This window comes from Protopterus annectens, chromosome 10.part0 (assembly GCF_019279795.1).
Source record: "Protopterus annectens isolate FY-2018-M chromosome 10.part0, PAN1.0, whole genome shotgun sequence".
Lineage (NCBI taxonomy): Eukaryota > Metazoa > Chordata > Ceratodontiformes > Protopteridae > Protopterus > Protopterus annectens.
In genome coordinates, this window is record NC_056744.1 from 1499092718 (window position 1) to 1499113848 (window position 21131).

Below are 21131 nucleotides of genomic sequence, written 5' to 3' on the forward strand. Positions count from 1 at the left end.
AAAAAAAACAAAAACATGAACAGGAAAACAACTCACCACAAACACAAAAAACATTTTTTTTCTGATAAATTATAACAGTACTTTGATAATGTTGGTATGTATAGCCACAATAACAAATATCAAGGTGTTTACATATGACTTGCAATCATGCACCAAGCATGCCAAACCAGTAGGTAATGTTAAGAATTCTACAGTACTATTCCTGATGCCCTTCTCACTGCCTGTGCAGGAAACATTTCAGATAACTGCTGTACTGTACAACTGAATCACTTCCAAAAGTAAAATACAAAACAGAATATTGTAATAATTTTCAGTAATTATTTTTTTTTTTCAAAAAAAAAATTCTGATGTACAGTATAAGTTGACCATGCACCATAGTCCAGAAGTAACACTGTGTGCATTAAGTAATAAGATTGCAATTTTTATTAACTCACTATCATCAAGTGAATGGTTTGCCCCATAGCTCTGAACCAGATGATGACATTTTGCCTGCAGAGCCATAAACCATGTACAAGCCTGCTGCAGGTGTTTTCGTGCTACTGACACAGGTTGGCCACTGTCACTATTATCATAGGTGTGTGGAAGGATAACAGAAGATACACTGCCATCATGGGGCAGTAACTCAACAGTCTGATGCATGATCATGTAATGCTGACTTCAACATGGTATAAACATCCTACTGCAATATATAACAAACATCCTACATGCAATAACAGGGTTATACTGAAGGGCAGACACAGACTTGTCCAGGCAACAGAAACTGGATTTTAGCAGGGCAAACACTCATCCAGTGACAATCCGTGTCTGAGACGGGTCAGTGTTGTAAAGATTCTCAGCAGCTACCATACTGTTAAGGACTGGTGTCATGCCAAGGTAGCCAACATCACCTGCAAAACAGAAAAGGGAAAGGACATATAACAACAACAAAGGGGGTGAAGTTTAATACTTAACAATAAAAATTCTAATCTATTGCCTAAGTATGAACACAAACTTTGTACTTATCAATAAAGATTCCACAGAGTTGCCTACCTTGCAGAGAGAGATGGTACAGTGAGCTTGTGTGATAGATGTGCGTCATGGGCACTGCCAGAATGCTGGGCTGAAATATTACTGATGCATCCCCATGCAACACACACAACCTGGCAGTTGACGAAATGGTAACCCTTCCTGTTCTAGTACCACTCCCCTGTGTTCCAGATGGGGCCCTGACAGTAACACAGATACAGTCTACCATACCCAGCACCTCATCAAAGTGTGCCATCCAGTGGGAGGTATGCATGGTACTGCAATGGTCCTGAAGCTTCATTGAGAAATACAGATATACTGATCCAAATGTGACAAACTGCTGGTTTCCCTCACAGTCCTTGCTTATGAGCCAAAAAAGCACACTAAAGCCAATATTAAAATCCCTGTCGACTCTGAAACTCGATATTTTCTTAAGCAACAAAATTAAAATGAGTTAATCTTTGCTATACCTTCATCTTCTTGGCTGATTAATGTTGATGGGTGCCTTCAGCTTTGGCTCAACTTAGGGAAGCAGCTCTAACAGGGCACAGTAATGCTAGCAGCTGCAGCAAGCATCTTCGCAGATTGCAAAGTAGATAGAAAAGTGTGACTTTGCGTTATATAAGGCTTCTGGACATGGTGCTGAACAGCACAAAAAGCAATCATGAATTCCAAGTAGGCAGGAAGAAAGCCTCATTTAAATAAGATAGTCATGATTTACATTCTATTACTGTCTTATATGCAGTCTTTCTAACCATGTTCTAACTGCTGTGCCTAAGTGTATCTGATCTCAATTGTGCTGAGACATAGCCAGCTCAAGTTCCAGCAGCACATCAGCCCAATGATTATGAACACCATCTATAAGTAAGATAAGGCTAAGGTAGTTGTTATCTGGAGAAAATGATAACATCAAATGGTTATGATGTTTTTGGTCCCAGTGGCTCTTATGTAGGTCAGGCTTACATGCATCAACAAGGGGATCAGTTATGGAACATGAAAAAGGAAAGTAAGGAATTTCTTTGGGACAATAAAAGGGAAAGAGTACAATGGGAACACTTAAACTGATAAAGGAACAGAGTGGCTTGGGACTTTCAGATTTGGAGACATATTATAAGGCCACACAACCAAGTTTATTATATTTGGTTCAGAACACAGAACATGCCCAAATGGAAACACATGACAGACATAGTGTCCAATAAGGCAGTGACAGGACCAGACATGGGCATTTGTGCAGCTCTAGGAAAAATATATAAAGGAACATTATGTATAACCTTATATACGTAAATGTATTAAGAAAGCCTTTTATGTTAAAAAGGAGGTTGGAAAAAAAAAGAATACCAATACACTGTATTATATATATATATATATATATATATATATATATATATATATATATATATATATATATATATATAAACAGAAGGAAAGATACAGAAAATAATGTCTTAAGCATGATTTTGGCAGCAGTTGATAAATGGGAGGAAACTAGACAAATGTTTGCGTTACTGAACTCAGATTAACTTGCATATACAGGACTAATATTCTAGCCCATGGAAGATATTCAGAGGCTGAATAGTAATTTTGTTAAAGCACAAATAGTGGATTTTATAACTGAGGCTAGAACAAAACTGGCAGACACCAGGAGTATTTAAAGTACAGCCTATAAAACAATATTAGATATGAAATGGGAATATAGTAAAAACATTGGGAATATAGTAAAAACATAAACATATCATGGAGTGAGCATTTAAATAAATATATCATTGATGATCCAGAGAGAGAAATATGTCTTTATCCTAGATATGCACCTAAATCAAGAATATTTAGAATTTTTGTATGGAAAAGTTTGTACAAATACTTCTATACCTCTACAAACTTCTAAAAATATTCCCATAAACAAGAGGTATATGTTGGAAATATAATGCTTTAGAAAGTGGTTCTTAGGAGCATATATTCTGGGAATGCATGAAATTGCTTCAGTACAAAAAATATTTGAATAATATACTAAGTCTTATACTTGAAAGAAAATTACCGTAATACCGAGCTGTTTTTGTTGAGCTGGTGTACAATAAAACATACTAAGCAGGTGAAAGTGCTGTTATCTTTAGTGTTAATAGTGACTAAGAAAGGTGCAACTAGAAAATGGAAAAAAACAAAGACAAGCCAGCAATAAGAGACGAGAGGATGATGATTAAGGAGATCAAAAATATGAAAATAAGAGAAGTAGTTATTCATTTCCAATATGTAAATGGATGAAGGGAAGTACTTCCTGATCAAAGTAATGCACTCTGATGCCATACACATGGTAATATTCATCTGTCCAGCCATCTTTCCAAGTAGCATAAAGTGTTAAAACTAGGGAATGTCAAGTTAAAGTGTTGCATCTCATGTTCAAAAGTCATGTTACACTTGAAAACTTTTCAAAGTTTCAAATGATCATTAAAATGAATTTATATATGGATGCCTGGCTTACAGTAAGAAATCTACTCAAGTCAGAGTTTCAGCTGCACTGCATGTTCATTTCACCAGATACTCTTTTTTTTTTTCTTTTCAAAATTTTATTAGTAGAAAAACACTACCATAACCAAGTACACAAATCAATGAAAAATCATCCACTTACAGTCAGAAAGCAAAAGCAGCAACACTGCATAAGGACGAGCTCTCATAACCTATGCACTTTTCTCACTGAGCAATTACATTTCACATGATTTAGTAAACAATACCAGGCATGTGTACTTCATTATAAGGAATATCCTCATTATGAGACTTAAAATGTCCATGCTGCTTGAAGGTCCACACTGAAAGTGTCAGTCATATGGTCAGTGGTAAAACAATTTTAACAATTTTAACAGATATTTACAGCAAATCATCATCATCTTCCTTTGGCTGTTCCCGTTAGGGGTCACCACAGCGGATCATCTGTTTCCATTTCTTCCTGTCCTCTGCATCTTGCTCTGTCACACCAACCGCCTGCATGTCCTCTCTCATCACATCCATAAATCTTATCTTAGGCCTTCCTCTTTTCCTCTTACCTGGCAGCTCCATCCTTAGCATCCTTTTCCCAATATACCCAGCATCCCTCCTCAGCACATGTCCAAACCAACGCAATCTTGCCTCTCTTGCTTTGTCCCCAAACTGTCCAACCTAAGCTGACCCTCTAATATACTGATTCCTAATCCTGTCCATCCTAGTCACACCCAGTGCAAATCTTAACATCTTTAACTCTGCCACATCCAGCTCTGACTCCAGCCTTTCTGTCAATGCCACTGTCTCCAACCCATATAACATAGCTGGTCTCACTACCCTCTTGTAGAACTTCCCTTTCACTCTTACTGGTACCCGTCTGTCACAAATCACTCCTGACACTCTTCTCCAGCCATTCCATCCTGCCTGTACTCTCTTCTTCACCTCTCTTCCACACTCACCATTACTCTGAACTATTGATCCCAAGTATTTAAACTCATCCACCTTTACCAACTCTACTCCCTGCATCCTCACCATTCCTCTACCCTCCCTCTCATTTACACACATATATTCTGTCTTAGCCCTGCTGACCTTCATTCCTCTCCTCTCTAGAGCATATCTCTACCTCTCCAGGGTCTCCTCAACCTGGTCCCTACTCTCACTACAGATCACAATGTCATCTGCAAACATCATAGTCCACGGGGACTCCTGTCTGCTCTCATCTGTCAACTTGTCCATCACAACTGCAAATTAGAAAGGGCTCAGAGCTGATCCTTGATGTAATCCCACCTCCACCTTAAACGTATCTGTCACTCCCATCACAGTCCTCACCACTGTCACACTACCCTTGTACATATCCTGTACCACTCTTACATACTTCTCTGCCACTCCCGACTTCGACTTCCTCATACAATACCACAACTCCTCTCTAGGTACCCTGTCATATGCTTTCTCTAAGTCCACAAAGACACACTGCAACTTCTTCTGACCTTCTCTGTATTTCTCCAACAACACTCTCAGAGCAAACATTGCAGCTGTAGTGCTCTTTCCTGGCATGAAACCATACTGCTGATCACTAATCATCACCTCCCTTCTTAACCTAGCTTCCACTACTCTTTCCCATAACTTCAAGCTGTGACTGATCAGTTTTATCTCTCTGTAGTTATTGCAGCTCTGCACATCACCCTTATTCTTAAAGATAGGTACCAAAACACTTTCTCCACTCCTCAGGCATTCTCTGACTTTCCAAAATTTCATTAAAAAATCTGGTTACAAATTCCACTGCCATTTCTCCTAAGCACATCCATGCTTCCACTGGTATGTCATCTGGGCCAACAGCCTTTCCATTCTTCATCCTCTTCATAGCTGTCCTTACTTCCTCCTTGTTAATCTGTTTCACTTCCTGATTCACTATACTCACATCATCCATCCTTCTCTCTCTCATTCTCTTCATTCATCAGCCCCTCAATGTACTCTTTCCATCTACTCAACACACTATCCTCGCTTGTGAGTACGTTTTCCTCACTATCCTTTATCACCCTTACCTGCTGCACATCTTTCCCAGCTCTGTCCCTCTGTCTAGCCAATTGGTACAGGTCCTTTTCTCCCTCTTTAGTGTCCAATCTCTCATACAACTCTCCATATGCCTTATTCTTAGCCTTCGCCACCTCTCTCTTTGCCATGCACCTCATCTCCTTATACTCATGTCTACTTTCTTCATCTCTTTGACAATCCTACTTCTTCTTAGCTAGCCTCTTCCTCTGTATACTCTCCTGTACTTCCTCATTCCACCACCAGGTCTCCTTGTCCTCCTTCTTCTGTCCAGATGTCACAACAAGCACCTTTCTAGCAGTCTCCCTTACTAGCTCTGCTGTAATTACCCAGCTATTCGATAACTCTTCACTGCCCCCCAGTGCCTGTCTTAACTCTTCCCTGAACTCCACCTCACAATCACCCTTTTTTAACTTCCACCATTTAATCCTTGGCACTGTTTTCACACTCCTCCTCCTCTTCTTGATCACCATCATCATCCTACAGACCACCATTCTATGCTGCTTAACTACACTTTCCCCTGTCACCACTTTACAGTCTTCAGTCTCCTTCAGACTGGCCCTCCTACATAAGATATAATCCACCTGTGTGCATCTTCCTCCACTGTTGTATGTCACCCTATGCTCTTCCCTCTTCTTAAAATATGTATTCACCACAGCCATGTCCATCCTTTTCACAAAATCCACAATCATCTGACCTTCTGCATTCCTCTCCTTAACACCATACCTACCCATCACTTCCTTCATCCCCTCTGTTCACTTCACCAACATGCCCATTGAAGTCCGCTCCAATCACTAATCTCTCACCCTTGGGTACACTCACCACCACTTCATCCAACTCACTCCAAACCTTTTCTTTCTCATCCATCGCATACCCAACTTGTGGAGCATATACACTAACATTCATCATTACACCCTCAATTTCCAGCTTCATAAACATCACTCAGATACTCTCTTCACCTCCAAAACACTGTTGGCATACTGTTCCTTTAGGATAACCCCTACTCCATTTCTCCTGCCATCCACACCATGATAGAACAATTTGAACCTGTCTCCTATACACCGGGCCTTACTTCCCTTCCATCTGGTCTCTTGCATGCACAATATATCAACCTTCCTTCTCTCCATCATATCAGCTAGCTCTCTCCCTATACCAGTCATACTGCCAACATTCAAAGTTCCTACCCTCACTACTACACTCCTAGCCTTCCTCCTCTCTTCCTGCCTTCGGGCATGCCTTCCCCCTCCTCTTCTCCTTCAGCCAACTGTAGTCCAATTTCCGCCAGCACCCTGTACTGGTGGTGGTCGTTGTTAACCCGGGCCTCGACCGATCCAGTATGGAAATATGAAATGCTGTCCACATAAATCATTTGGCAGAGGTTTTTCGCCGGATGCTCTTCCTGACGCAACCCTCCCCATTTATCCTGGCTTAGGACCGGCACAAAGAAATGCACTGGCTTGTGCATCCCCAGTGGCTGGGTTATATTTACAGCAAATACTGAATCATATTAATGCATAAAAATACTTATTGTAAGTTTAAAGTAAATCATTTGTGCTATCCTGTGAGCTTCTAGTTGAAGTTATTAGTAAGCTGCTCTGTCCTCTTACAGACAAGCAGGGAAGGACAGCACCAGCTGCATCCCCCCAATAAATCCACAGCAGAGAATTCCCATATTCTGTACAACACTAATAAGCTATAACACACAAAAGACTTAACTGATACATAATAACTTGTTAACACTGTTTATTATGTGAGCTCCACACAAAAAACTTAGCTGAAAATAATAAGTAGTGCTGCTACCTTCCTAAAGAAAAAGCCTTTGTTGCATGAAATTCACAAAGAAAAGTAAAATGCTCCCTGCAATACCCTTTTTTAAAGGCATTGCAGTGGCTCACAAACTGTAGCCTAGAAGTCACTCACTGCTCATTTGTTCATTTTTCTACTTCTCCTAGCTGGTTCGCTTTGCATCATAGCTGACCTCTGATTGACTCATATTACCTGTATGCCAATTGGCTATCTTTGTGATATACGAGCCAATCAGAATGTGCAAAGCAGAGCCAACATTCTTAATGTGGAATTGCAGAACTTTGTGAAAGCTGTGCCTTGTTCTGCATAATCCGGAACACATGGAAGGTGAGATATGTCCCCTAACCACTCACATTTATCCTGTTGAAAGTAGTAGAATCTGAGAAAATACATTATCCTCAGTCATTAATAACTAGATCTCCAGGGTGCCCTCCACTTGTCTGGATGCTATTTGGATGCAGGTATAATTCTAACAGAAGGTTCTACTGTGTCTTAATATCTACAGTGATGTTTGATTATCCTGAGATGAGAAACACCATCAAAATGCACTGGCCATTAGCTCACTTCCACAACACCAGTGTCTTCTAGCAAACAGAAGACGATTGCACTCACCATTGTTTGTTCAGGATTCCCTACTAAGGCACATCTTTTCAATTCCAATAGGAGGGTATCTGCCTGACAAGGTCTCCCAGAATTTGTACAGCCAAACATACTGCCTACAGATCAGTAAGCACAACTTCAGTAACAGCCCTTTGGCACAGAATTCCACCTCAAACTTTTAAGATAGTAGCCATTGACCCTCCATTCCCTTACAATGTCCTCACCAAGGGTTTGAACTTTTACATGTCAGTATATATTAGGAGGCGCAATGGTATTCCAATGCTTCCCAAAGCCTTTCTTTACAAAAACAGCCCTCAAATGAATAATCTCATCTTCCATCACAGACCTTTGCATATACTCATACCTTATAGTATCTGATTTTATTTCCAATAGAAATCCTTCCCACTGAACTATCCAGTTCCATAACGTGCCTCTTTATATGTCAGTGCTTGCTACAGAAATATATAACTTTTCTTTCTACTGTTAGCCTATCACATGTTCTAAGATTGAAAACAGGACAGTCTATCCAAGACAGTACATCTTTACACAGTAGCAAGAAGTACGGAGGAGCTCCCTTCACACATAAAACAAGTTATACATGTAATACATGCTGACAATAGAGAGGGAGGCAGAAAACATAACAATCACTTCAAGGAGTGAGGATTCCTAAAATGGGCAGATAAAAACTATAGACAGAGACTGAGAGAATGTGCTTTGCTGCAATCATTAAAAAACAAAATATTAATCAGTATAGTGACATTTAGGAAACACAGCAATTATTTATAACTATATACCTGATTTTGATAATATTCTGTATTTGTCTCAAAGTTTAATAATGCAAAGTCATATCAGCCTTTGGGGTTCAGAGACATTCACAGGAGTAGGAATCTGAAGATACCAAAATTATGAAAAAAGTAAACATTAACATTCTAATCCACTGAAGAACAGTATTGTTTTACCTTGTACATTTCGAGTGCTTTCTGCACTGTAAAGAAGGTGTGACCAGGATGTTCAGGAACACACAGTGAGCAAACCAAAGATTCATCCTCTTTACAGAACAATTCAAGTCTTATTTTATGTTCCATACAGAGCTGGTCTTTCTGACATGAATTAGGTCCTTCTTCTTTCTGGCACTGTATTTGCACCCTTTTAATCACATTTGCTAGCAGTCTGTTCACTGCATAGTTTCTGGATGTGAATTCCTCTCTACACTCAGGACAGGAAGGCTGTTTCTCACTCTCCCAAACTCTGTCAATACAAGACTTGCAGAAATTGTGCCCACATTCCAGTGTCACTGGAAAATATAAAAGTTCAAGGCAAACTGGGCAAGTAACTTCCTCCATAAAATCTCCTGCATGTTTGCTAGCTGCCATTGTGAAAACAGACTGCTTCACAGTTTCACTTTCCATTACCAGTAACAGAAAAGTTCCTTCTTGCGGGGACCACCTTCATTTAAAGGCACAGCAAATATTTTTTTAGGAAATTAGAATTTTTATCAGAAGACACTTCACAGAATGTGAAGAGAAAGCCGATGAAGAGAATTCATATTGCTAGTATCACTTATTCAGTGACCACAAAATGCAGGTATGTACTATAATATCTTCAGTGATACATCCTTCAAAAAGTATCTCATTATGACTTCAAACTAAATATGAGCTTCATTTCACTTGTTTATTTTATTTATTTACCTTTGTTGACTGAGTTAGCTCTTTAAGCATGACCTATTTTGGGGGGGATATCCCAGGATGTATCGATAAAGGCATGGGGAAATCTGGTCAAGACCCTGAAGAAATTCCCCTAATCTCTGAAATAATTCAGAAGAATGGAGCCACATTTTTTTTTATTTTTGACAAGAAAGAAAACTTGCATTCCTATGTGTCCTGATGGATCAGGTAGTACCATGAACAGTTTTAAGAGTGTCACCTTTTAAAAAAACTGATATTCATAGAGCTCCAGTGCAAAATTATTATTCTCTGATATGACACATAATACATTATACTATCAAAGCTCCTGCAAAGCTTACAGATAGGTGGATTTAATTTACAATTTATTTCAAATTTTACAGCACAAATACTGATAGACATTTGCTAAACAAAACAATTCAGTCTCACAATGAAAACAGACTTAGCATTAACAGTAAACCTCTCTGCCCTTGAAACTCACATTCATTGAAATGGCTTTGAAATCCAAATTCAAAGAAAATGCATCTGACCAGTGGCTTATAAAGTTTGCATTTGAGCTGTTTTCAAACCATAGGCTCTATCATACATTTTAGGACCATGCATGCATACACATGTGTTCTTCAATTCACCTTCCCGATTGTATTAAGTTACATTACTTGTATAATACAGAACCACTTGTTAGAGTGTGTTTTAAATTTGAAATTTTAAACATTTTTCTAGTAAGCAATGAAGCAAAGCTTATGAACCAATAATGATAAAACTACCCATTTCAGAACATTTCAACCATAAAAGGCCACTCAAATCTCTGTCATTACAATCCGCCAATATTAGCTTATATTTACAATCTCTGCAGAAGTGAAAGTCATCTGAATAATTCCACATTAAAGAGATCTGTAACTAGAGAAGATTTTGCTGTTAGTAAGCAACTTTATATTTAGGGTTTCGTCTACAAATTCATTGTCTGCTGCCCATGAAGAATAAATTGCCAATGTTACATTAACAACAAAAAAGGTAACCTAATAATACTGCAGAAGGAAATGAACGGCAAATCGACAACAGGTTCATAGTTACTAGGCATCTCATCCAAAGGAGGGCAGACTCAGGACTGCATGAGCCCCCACCCCTTAAAGTACAACACAATATCCAGTCCAACTACATTCTGTGGGAGTAGGACCCATGGCTTTCTGCATCAAAAGCAAATATGCTACCTGTTGTGCTACTAACACTGCTTTCAAAGTCAATAGCACAATACTGGTTGTGCTACTAACACTGCTTTCAAAGTCAATAGCACAATACTGATGACCACTTGTTAAACAGAACAGTTGCACACTGAAAACAAACTTAGCATGAGCAACAGTAAGCTTATCTTCCGTTGACGCTCATAATCCCTTGAAAAAAGCACTAAAAATAAATTCCTTTAAAATGCAGTAAAAATCAATTCCTCGAAAATGGACTGAAATCAGTTCCTTAAAAAATGCATTGAAAGTCATTTTCTTGAAAATGCACTCAAAGTAACATTTTCTGTGTAGTTTGGCAGTTGGTATAGAAGATTCAGGCTCTTATTTCCTGTAATTGAGGTACAGGCTTTGAGCTTGAGCAAATTTAGTAACCTGCCATAGGGCATTTCACACACACACACACACACACACACACACACACACACACACACACACACACACACACACACACACACACACACACACACACACTACTTACTGATGGAACATTATTCATTTGTTAAGGTCCAAGCAGGATTACTTGTTTGAGCTTAAGGTCCATGCAGGAATGCATTTAAATTCCACATGCCCAGAAAACATGAAGCAAACCACAGGTACATGCATTGATGCATGAAGAAGATAACAAGTGCGTGCATTCACACATGCAGGGATGCAGAGCAGGGATTCAGAGCTGCAGAGGTTGTTCTTAAAGAAGAATTCCCTTAAAACACACACATATTATATATATATATATATATATATATATATATATATATATATATATAAATATATATAACATTTTTTTTTTTTTAATTAAAAAAGTAAATGTTGTGGTAGCCACTTGGCCAGCAGACATCCTCCCAGCCAATGGGGCCCATTCAAGCCAGTGAGCCCTTGGCAACTGCCTAGGTTGCTTAGTGCTGGCTCTGGGTGTTTGCTTACATCAGTCAATATGTATAACTGTGCATATTATGAATGTCGATATAGCTTTAAATAAAAGTGTTCTTACCTGTGTGATTACACACCACTCCAATTACAGGGTATGGAATGTTTAATTTATTTATCTATCTAAATGTGTTAAATGGAAAAGAACACCGATCACAATGGATTAGTTTTAGGTAAAGCCAACAGGATGCTCAGCTACTAATGTCTTCTGCAGGGAAGGATGAGTGTACAGGATAGTAGTACCAGCCCCATTATAAGCACACATTTTTCCAAATGTACCCCAATATTTCACATCAGTAGAATAGTTTTCAGTTACGTAAGTAATATTAGAGGTGCCATACTCGGAAAATCAATAATTTGAATCAGACATCAATTAGTTAAATGAAGGCATACTCTCACAATGGGGAATGATCAAAGATGTCCTTTTTCTTATGCATATTACAAATAATTTATGTCAGGGTAATTGGATCTTATGGCCTCCAGGGTGGGCATTGGCTAGTTTAGTATCCATTTTGTGGAATCCGGCAGATGCAAAATATCCATGCATCCATTGTCAGCCTGAATGACAGAGGTAGCTATGAGCAAGAAAGCTTGTTACAGGTGAATTGCATCTGAACGAGCAGTTAAAAACAAAATGTCTGAAAACAATTGCAATAATGGGGTCACTAGAAAGTACAAGGTGGTCTTGTTCTGCAAACAGAACTCATTACATCACACTGATAAAGTCACCTCACTGTGCAGTCAGGAACAGTGAACAACAGTTATGTGAAAGTGTCATCAGTAAATATTCAGTGACTTTTTGTCCGCTACAGAATGCCATGATACCCAGAAGGTTCCCTCCATCTCTGAAATCAAGAATAATGAAAACATTAAACAAGTTCAAAGTGCTAGGATATGCTGTCATGACTCTGCAGGCAACAGACTCAAAACTGTATACTTCAAGCACACAGTGTCTGTTTATATGATTCACCTCTCTGTTGTGCTTCTTTGCCTTTTTCTATTACTGGTTTGTTGCCCATCTTCATCCACTGGATGATTCCCGCTCATGAGTAATTGCAAGTAGAGCTTACTGTCTCATATACAGTTGGGCTCATCACAAACATCTAGTCTAACCCTAAGAGTACCACACAACTTTCAGGTCTGGTAGTAATTACAAGTCCTTAAAGGTAAGCAGCCTGTCTAAATTGTCCACTAGTGAAAGAGGCTATACTTTCAATATGCTCAAGTAACACAAGTTCCATGTACGACACTGTTTTATTTTTAGGCAGAGATTTCAGGCACCAGGGCTTCTCCATTATGTGCAGCTATTTGTGGATCTGGTCTTCCACAAAGACAACTTCATCCTTATATGGACTGTTTGGGCGTCTCACTGTTGCTCCTCCATCCTCACATCTACATTCTATTTTATGACCTCTGTTCTCTTCCTTCCACTTTTTTAACTATATCTGGTTTACTAACTGCTTGACATAGGATAAGGTGAATCTAACTGACTGTGACTCATATGTTTGTAGAGCTGTTTATAACATGCTTACTATGCACAATAAAAGCACTATAATGAAGTATCTAGGTCAAACTAGATATGTATTTGTACCTGCAATGTTTGGCTATTTCTTGCAAAAATTATTACTAGCTATTTATTCATTCATTTGGTTGTTTGTTTTATTATTTTTTACTGGGTGGCCTATCTTCAGGGTAGAACTAAGGTTCTACTCAAGGCTGACTTATGATGGAAGGGTGCCCTAGGTGAACAGCACTGCAGCATCCTCCTGCTGCCTGAATCTCCTCCACGTACATCATCTAGTGTCCCCCCCATCATGGCCCTCCCACATCATCCAATTTACTTTTTTCATACATTTTCACACAGTTTGCCTTATTCTTTTCAATACACCATAACTTGGCCAGTCTACATTGCATAACCTGTGGACAACAGAAAAAAAAGCGTCTTGGATATCACTAGTTCTACAGTTTCCTTTCTTAAACCTAACATTAGTCTTATTAATATTATCTAATGTTATATTGCTCTCTTCAAAAAATCTTACATTGATTAAGGTATTCTTTCTATATATCCCTAGATTTGAATCTATTCCATCGTATGATATCATGGTGGTGTCTAAAGTAAGCCACTCAGTAGTTTTTTACATTCTGGTGAATTGCATAACCTGTGGAGAAAACAACTGATCTGAGCCTGTGGTGTGGGGGCTGCTGTGGTCCTTAAAAATTAATGAGTTTCTAGATTATTTGAGGTGCACTTTAGAAGTGTTTTTTCAGTGATGCCATGAATAAAAATCTTGACTGAGGAAAGAAATTCAGTCTTTACAGCTCTGCTTTTTCCTGAATCATTTCAATACACTTTAAACTGGACCAGATTGTACTACAACAGCAGTGGAAGAAATAATCAAATTAGGTCAGGGATCTGAGGGCCACTAGGCCCCAGATTTCACATTTTTTTCTGAGGTAGATTTTAGGGCTTTTCCTCACCATGCCTCACCATGTTTATTCAATTATGTCTTGAAGAAAAAATTTGAGCTAAGGAAAGAAGTTCTGTGCAAACTCTTCTTTCTGCATCCTTTCAACATACCCTGTACTGCACTACAATAGCATTGGTGCAAATAACTAAATTGGCTTCTAGGCACCCAAAGCCATGTTTTATGTGGTTGCTCCAAAGTGCATTTTAGAGTTTTCCCAAATTTTTTGTTTAATGATGCCCAAACAAAAATCATGGCTAAGTGAAGAAATTCATCTTCGTTATATCCCTCTAGTATTAGACTGGGTTGAAGGCACAGACTGCCACAAGCACATATTTCAAGTAGCTGCTGCCAAACATATAACATGCCTTTGCACTCCTACCACAAAAGGCGGCCACCTTCTGTGTACCACTCTGATGTCAGACTAGGACAGAATTGAAAAAACAAATAGAACATATTTCAACCTGCAACTCTCCGACACATATATCAGCATGCCAGCTTACCTCCAAAAATAACTACTTGTATATGCATTCATTAGTTATCAGGAAAGAAAATAGAATCTTACTAATGTATTCTAACTTGTTCCTAAACAGTTCATTGCATTAAACAAGGTATAGTGACCTTCTGTGCTCACCTCCTTGGTTTGTCAGGAAAATTAAAAAAATAATAACCATATTGCTCACAATCCCCACACAAGAAACAACATTCTATACACACTTATGAGGTCAGTCTGTGAGGAAAGGTATACCATTTGCAGTCCACATCCCACAAGGCACAGTAATCTTATGGGCACACCTCCTGCCATTACCAAGCCTGTGTCAAAAATCTACTTTTATAGTTTGGGGTGTTGGGGCTGCCAGGCTGAGATTCTGGATGTTCTGTGATGCATTTTATGCCTTATTTCTGAATGAAAGTGTGTGTATGTCGCAGCATAAAAAATCAGTAATTTTATTTTTTGCATACATATATGCATGCATACATTTACACACTAATCCCACCCCTAAAACCCAGGTCTATCTCATAAGCTATTGATTTATCACACAAGTACAGCCATACTGATGTTGGCCATAGTAAGCCAGTTCTATCACTAAATGCATACACACTGGATATTTACCTACAAACAAATTCTTTTGGGTGTTGGGAAAAAAAGGTGTGCATGAATAAACACACAGATGCACAGAAGACACACAGATTCCACACGAAAGAAACCACAGCCAAGAATTTAACTAAAGCTATACATTGTGACACAACACTATTCACTGCACCACTGTACCAATAATCACTTTCACACACATACTGCTCCTGCAAGACCACCAAAGAATGTACAGTGTTGATGCTTGTGATAGAAAGGGAGATAAATTATCACCAACGCGTTGTAGTTAAATACATTGCAACCCCCCCCCCCCCCCAGACACACACACGAGTCATGGAAACAATATTTTTGCACAGGCTGTAGAAAATAGATTAGTTGATATTACTGCTGTTTGACACTAATCCAGCCATTCCAAATCAGTGAACACTGTTTAACAGTGATTGAACAACACCAGCAGTAAATCACTTGATGTCTAAAGCTAGAAGTTTTTTCTATTGTCTTGGAGAGAAGTATTTACTATGCTTAAAATGTAAAGTGTTTTATTGCTCTATGTCTTCCTAGCAGCTGCACATCTGAAAGATATGTATTTTTAACACAGAGATGTTAGTTTCTGGTTTATCTTGGGAACTAAAGTCAGGTGACAAAAAGTGATGTCATCCAAGATAACACAGCAGTAATATGGGATATTGATTTAAGAACTCTCTCACAGAGAGACTTTGTGTTTTGTCTTGGAATTAGCAAGAACATCCACTCATCTGTATTTGCCTTGCTAATAGTAAATAACTAGGGTACAATGATTTATTTTAGATATAGATGGAAATATAGTTAAGATTAGTTTAGATGTTTTCTGTATTTATTTGAGACTGTCCTGCAACATTGTTTTAAAATATTGTATGTGATTCTGAACTCTGAAGTAACCGTGTTGGATTTTAATGTGTATTGTCTTGTTCTTTTGTTATTTAATATTAAATCTATCTTTGTGGCTGATATTTGTGAGACTTATTCAAGCTCTTAGGGTACTTGCATATGTATATTGTGACAATGTACAGGCCACTCCAATAGCTTTGCTTGGTCAGACTACCATTTGGATTAATAGTAACATTACACAGTAAGATTGGACATCCTTAGCTAAGGCCCTTAAAGAAGCTGATAAAGAGCTAGCTGGTGGCAGTGATAACTACCTTATAGTCTGGGCAACGGGGGCACAGATAATAAACCTGTGCCAGCCTTTCCCACGTGTGTGTGTGTGTGTGTGTGTATATCAATCAAATCTCAAAGTGTGTGTGTGTCAGCTACTTGGGGAGGGACATGAAGCACTAGTTGGACAGAGAGGGTGCTGGTGGTCTTAGCTTGGCCACTCAGCTGAGATCTGAACCCTATAGCTGTGCCAGTGGGTAGTGTTATTGGGGGTCTGGAGAAAGAGGAAGAAACCATCCCCAGACTGACTGTAATCTCTGTGTGCTCTTAAGGGCAATTGCTCTTTACTGTGTGTACTTGTCATCCTCCCATTGTGTACATCCCTCAGTGTTGCCAGTGATGAGGATTGAGGCTTCTTGATTACTGGGCCAGGGCAGAGGTGTCACACACCATAATAAAGCATTCCATCTTACTTTGTATAAATGCACACTCGTCTTTCAAAGCCAGATCAGGGGCTGTTTAAACTGAACAAATAAAAAAAGGATCAGCTGCTTGAATTCACAGAGAAGAAGTCCCTAACACCACTTAGCAGTTTAGGCCACTTTTTTGTGCATTTCAAATGTCCAGCTGTGATAAATAAATGATGGTCATGTAATAAATGTCAACCTTATCATGAATTTTAAAGTATTCTAAGTTGCGTCACACAAATAATGTTAGCTCTGCAAATCTAGAATAAAGAATAAACAGCAGTTAGTCATTATCCTCCACAAACAATCCCAGCAATTGTAGATATTTTGTCTGTGTACATCCCACATGCCCAGTTCTTATAAAATTAACTTCTCACAAAAGAATTGGTAAGAAAACCAAAAATATTGTAAATAAAAGGTCCAAAGATCAGGAGCAGCTTGTAAATTTTGCTCTTTTATTGCATTACTGGACAGTTGATAAACTAATAAGTTTACATAATAATTTGTATGAATGACAGAAGGCCAGGAATTCAAATGCCAGTCATTTTATATGAACTTTAACCTCCTATAACTTACAAAAAAAAAAAAAAAAATGAAAATTTCAGTGATGTTCATAGCTATAACTTACTTGATAAGAAATCAGAGACAAAGACATAAATAATGAGAGGGGTGAAAGTCCCAAGTTCACTTTCAGCTTTTAATTATTATTCCAAATGTATTTAAAAGTTATAGAATGTCCAATTTTGTCATCAACATGTATTTGTAGATCAATAAAAAGCACAAAGTATTAATGTCTGGCTTTACTGATTGACAAGTCACTCAGAACAACAAACTTTGCATCAATGTATATTTTCTGAACAGTAAGCCGTATGAAAATCATAATGTTTAGCCCAAAAAGCTGGACAAATAATGAGTTCAAAACTAACAACCCAATTAACCTATAACTCTGTCCACATCCTGTAGGATCGCATGAGATTCTACTCAAACACAGTTTTAAAGTACTGAGAGTGAGAAAGTAATATAGAAAATAAGCACATTACCCAGGGGTGACTGATAACTTCAAACCAAGGTAAGTGGGCAGGGAGAAACTGAATGCACAGGGCTTACTGACCGAGATTTGTCTAGGTTAGAACAAGGGTCAGCTTTCAACACAGTTACTATATCTGAAGCTAGTTTGTTACAGAAGCATAATAAAGTATCTGCAACCAAACTGTTCACAGTTAGAGCTATATACTGCAAATCATTTTCTGCAAGGGATTTCTGTTTTTTTCAAAACATACACAGATGGATTTATAAAATACCCCTGCAGATATTAAATATTCCCAGAAAGTACAATGCAGAATCCAAGGGAAAAATGAATATGCTTGCCACTTGAATACATGGCAAATGTAAATATGTACTTAAAATGTGATTACAACAATTACATCTAAAATTATATTTCTCCATCTACAGATGGCAGATAAATGTATGCAACATTCTAAACAAATAAGTGAGCAGAACATTCTTTGTGCTACAGGATTCACATCATTTTATTACAAAGTGATTTTCTGATTACTGCCTATTTTCAATTGTACAATTTGCAGTACTTTTTTCATGACTTACCAATTCATAACTTCACTGATCAGCTCTATGACCATTCATACTAGCCTCATTGCTGATGAGGATGACAGATTTACTGACTTTATCAGTTCAGCCCTACACCTCTATGTTACAAATAAGCCTACCACACCACACATAAACACACACACACCACACATAAACACACACACTATGTTCACAAGGCTCACATTACTCCGTGTACCTACACCAAATGTACAGTAATGTCTTCCTTTTCCCACCCCAATACTGTATCAACATTAATTCCTGTTGCTAGCTGTGATGGTTAAGTTAGTTCATAGTACAATGTGCACTTTGCTTCCGCAACTGCATTGTAAGCTAAAGGTCAGCTACTCATTACTTCTTTACTCAGCAGCGGAGCACAGACCTCTCAATTATACAGATGCTGGCAGTATTTTCCTTACCCCTGATACTACAGCTTAGGGAAAACTATTGGTTATGAATGTCACAGAATAAGTATAACCCCATTAATTTCCTTCACAATGTATAAGAATCATTTTCCCAAATGCAGCAAGTAATATTATGAAATGGTAATACATGTACATGAGAATTATTGCTCCAATACTTCATGCATCTTCTTTAAGGAACAGATGTCATTCTCCTACTCCACTACCCACAATACAAGCATATTCTGAGCTGGCACTCAGCAGCAGGTTTTTAAAAAATAGTCATTTCCATATAATAGTAGAGGAATAGAAAATACACTCACATGCACAAATAATTAATAAACACACTAAATTTAACACACATTGAACATGACTGTCATTTGAATGTGACAAGACCTTTTGGCAACTCAGGGAAAACTGTAAGGCAGTTAGTAAGGTAGCACATGCTGAATGTTGGCTGTCCTTTGTGTTTCAAACACTAGTAGTTCATTCATCCATACCCTGGTTAGTCCACAAGAATATTCCTCTCCATCTCCAGTTACAGATACTGCACATTATTAGTAAATCTGTTTCATGCTTATATGATATTTTAACTGGAAAACATAACTTGATACACCCTGTCCAATGACACACATGGATGAACAGCCTGACTCTGCCTGATTAGTCGTACTGTATGAAAACTGTACCTGGGGTTCTAACACACACCTGTGGCATGCATGCAGTAGGATAACTTTTCACTGCTTTTTTAATTACAAAGTATCTCCATACGAGCTGGAAGCTGTTGAAGACTTGGTGAGGTGGGTGGAGGTTGAGAGGGGCACTTATTGATCTAAAAAGGACAATTTTTTAAAACTGTTTACTACCACAACATATGTTCACTTGGAGGATATTTTAAGCTTCACCAATTCTGTTTTGGTGTTTGAATTAACAGTTCCTAATTGGTCTTACCTAGCCCATGGCTGATAATTGTATATTAGCCCTAGTGAAAATAACTGTAATCATACTATAGATAATTTGAAGGGACCCATGTAAGGGATGCAGTATTTAGGAACTGCCTCTATCCATTAGTGGCACGCTGTCCTGGAGTACATTTTCTATTATCCATCCTTAGATGCAAGTTGCATTTGAATATGGACAGGGATGAGCTTTGTTTTACTTGAATGGATAATCTGTTCTGGAACAGTGGTAGCCTCTGTGATATATATCCATCTGTCTAAAACATTCCATTTAGATACCTGGACTGAGTAATTCTGATGCCATTTGACTTGCTGATGTTCAGTAGGTCCATCTGTATTAGGTAGAAAGTTGCCCTGTATAATAGACACATCACCTCTAAGCACTCTGTAGGATACTATCTATTGGATACAAGTCCTAAACAATAGGTCTTGAATGGACTTTGAGGTGATTCATGCAAGAACTATTGAGGTGGTCCATGCAAGACATTGTTTAGGACTTGTATCCTTCCTTTTAGTAAGGTATCTCTGTGAATATTCCAATTGTTGCATGGGTCTGGACAGATGCATGTCAAAGTGGACATTACAAAAAAATGATTGATCTAATGAGGGCTTTGTAAAGGGGGACAATAACATCTCTAGATCTCGTCACAATCAATTTGTTTATAAGCTGTGTGATATAGAAAGACTTTATGACTCTGGGCACGTTAGTCAAGTTAGGTCACTGTACACAAGTTCCCAAATGCCAAACAACTGGGTCACTTCTCAGGGGGGAATTGTCAATTTGGCAGTTCCCTGGAGTAGATGACTTCCCAAAGGATACAATAATGCATTCTTTGGAGTTTAGCTTCAATTCATAATTCTGGCATCAGTTATTGTTTGGGACAAACCTCCCTGCATGATGGTCAAGTCATTTGGGGATTCAGTAACTGCTCCTAGCTTGCAATTATCTCAAACGTTGTCGGCTAAAGCTCTTTGGTATTTCCTTTTACTTTTCATGTACTGCAGCAAGGGCAGTAGGATGGTACAAGATACACTCTAAGCGAGCTTTATGAGTTGACCAACCAGTACAGAGTACAAAACATGCTGTTGAAGACAAGGGGAACCATAGTGCTATACCATCCTATACCAGGCATTTGTTAGAAAGTGGTTATTGATGGCATTGTAAAGTCTGTAATATGCTTCTTCCATAATGTTGCGTACTCCCATAATCCCACATATGACTAAATATATAAGTGCTAAG

At 38.4% G+C, this 21131-nt stretch overlaps 1 protein-coding gene across 2 annotated transcripts in view; it reads right to left on the reverse strand.

Annotated features, from left to right (window-relative positions):
• The window catches only part of LOC122813685 (zinc-binding protein A33-like), a 164707-nt gene extending 155385 nt beyond the window's left edge, over nucleotides 1–9322 (reverse strand). For both annotated transcript variants that reach the window (XM_044086135.1, XM_044086134.1), the window contains exon 1: nucleotides 8886–9322. In XM_044086135.1, the coding sequence (XP_043942070.1) occupies nucleotides 8886–9299 (414 nt within the window). In that variant the 5' untranslated portion in view covers nucleotides 9300–9322. The remainder of the gene's footprint in view (nucleotides 1–8885) is intronic.
• Nucleotides 9323–21131: the final 11809 nt, after the last annotated feature.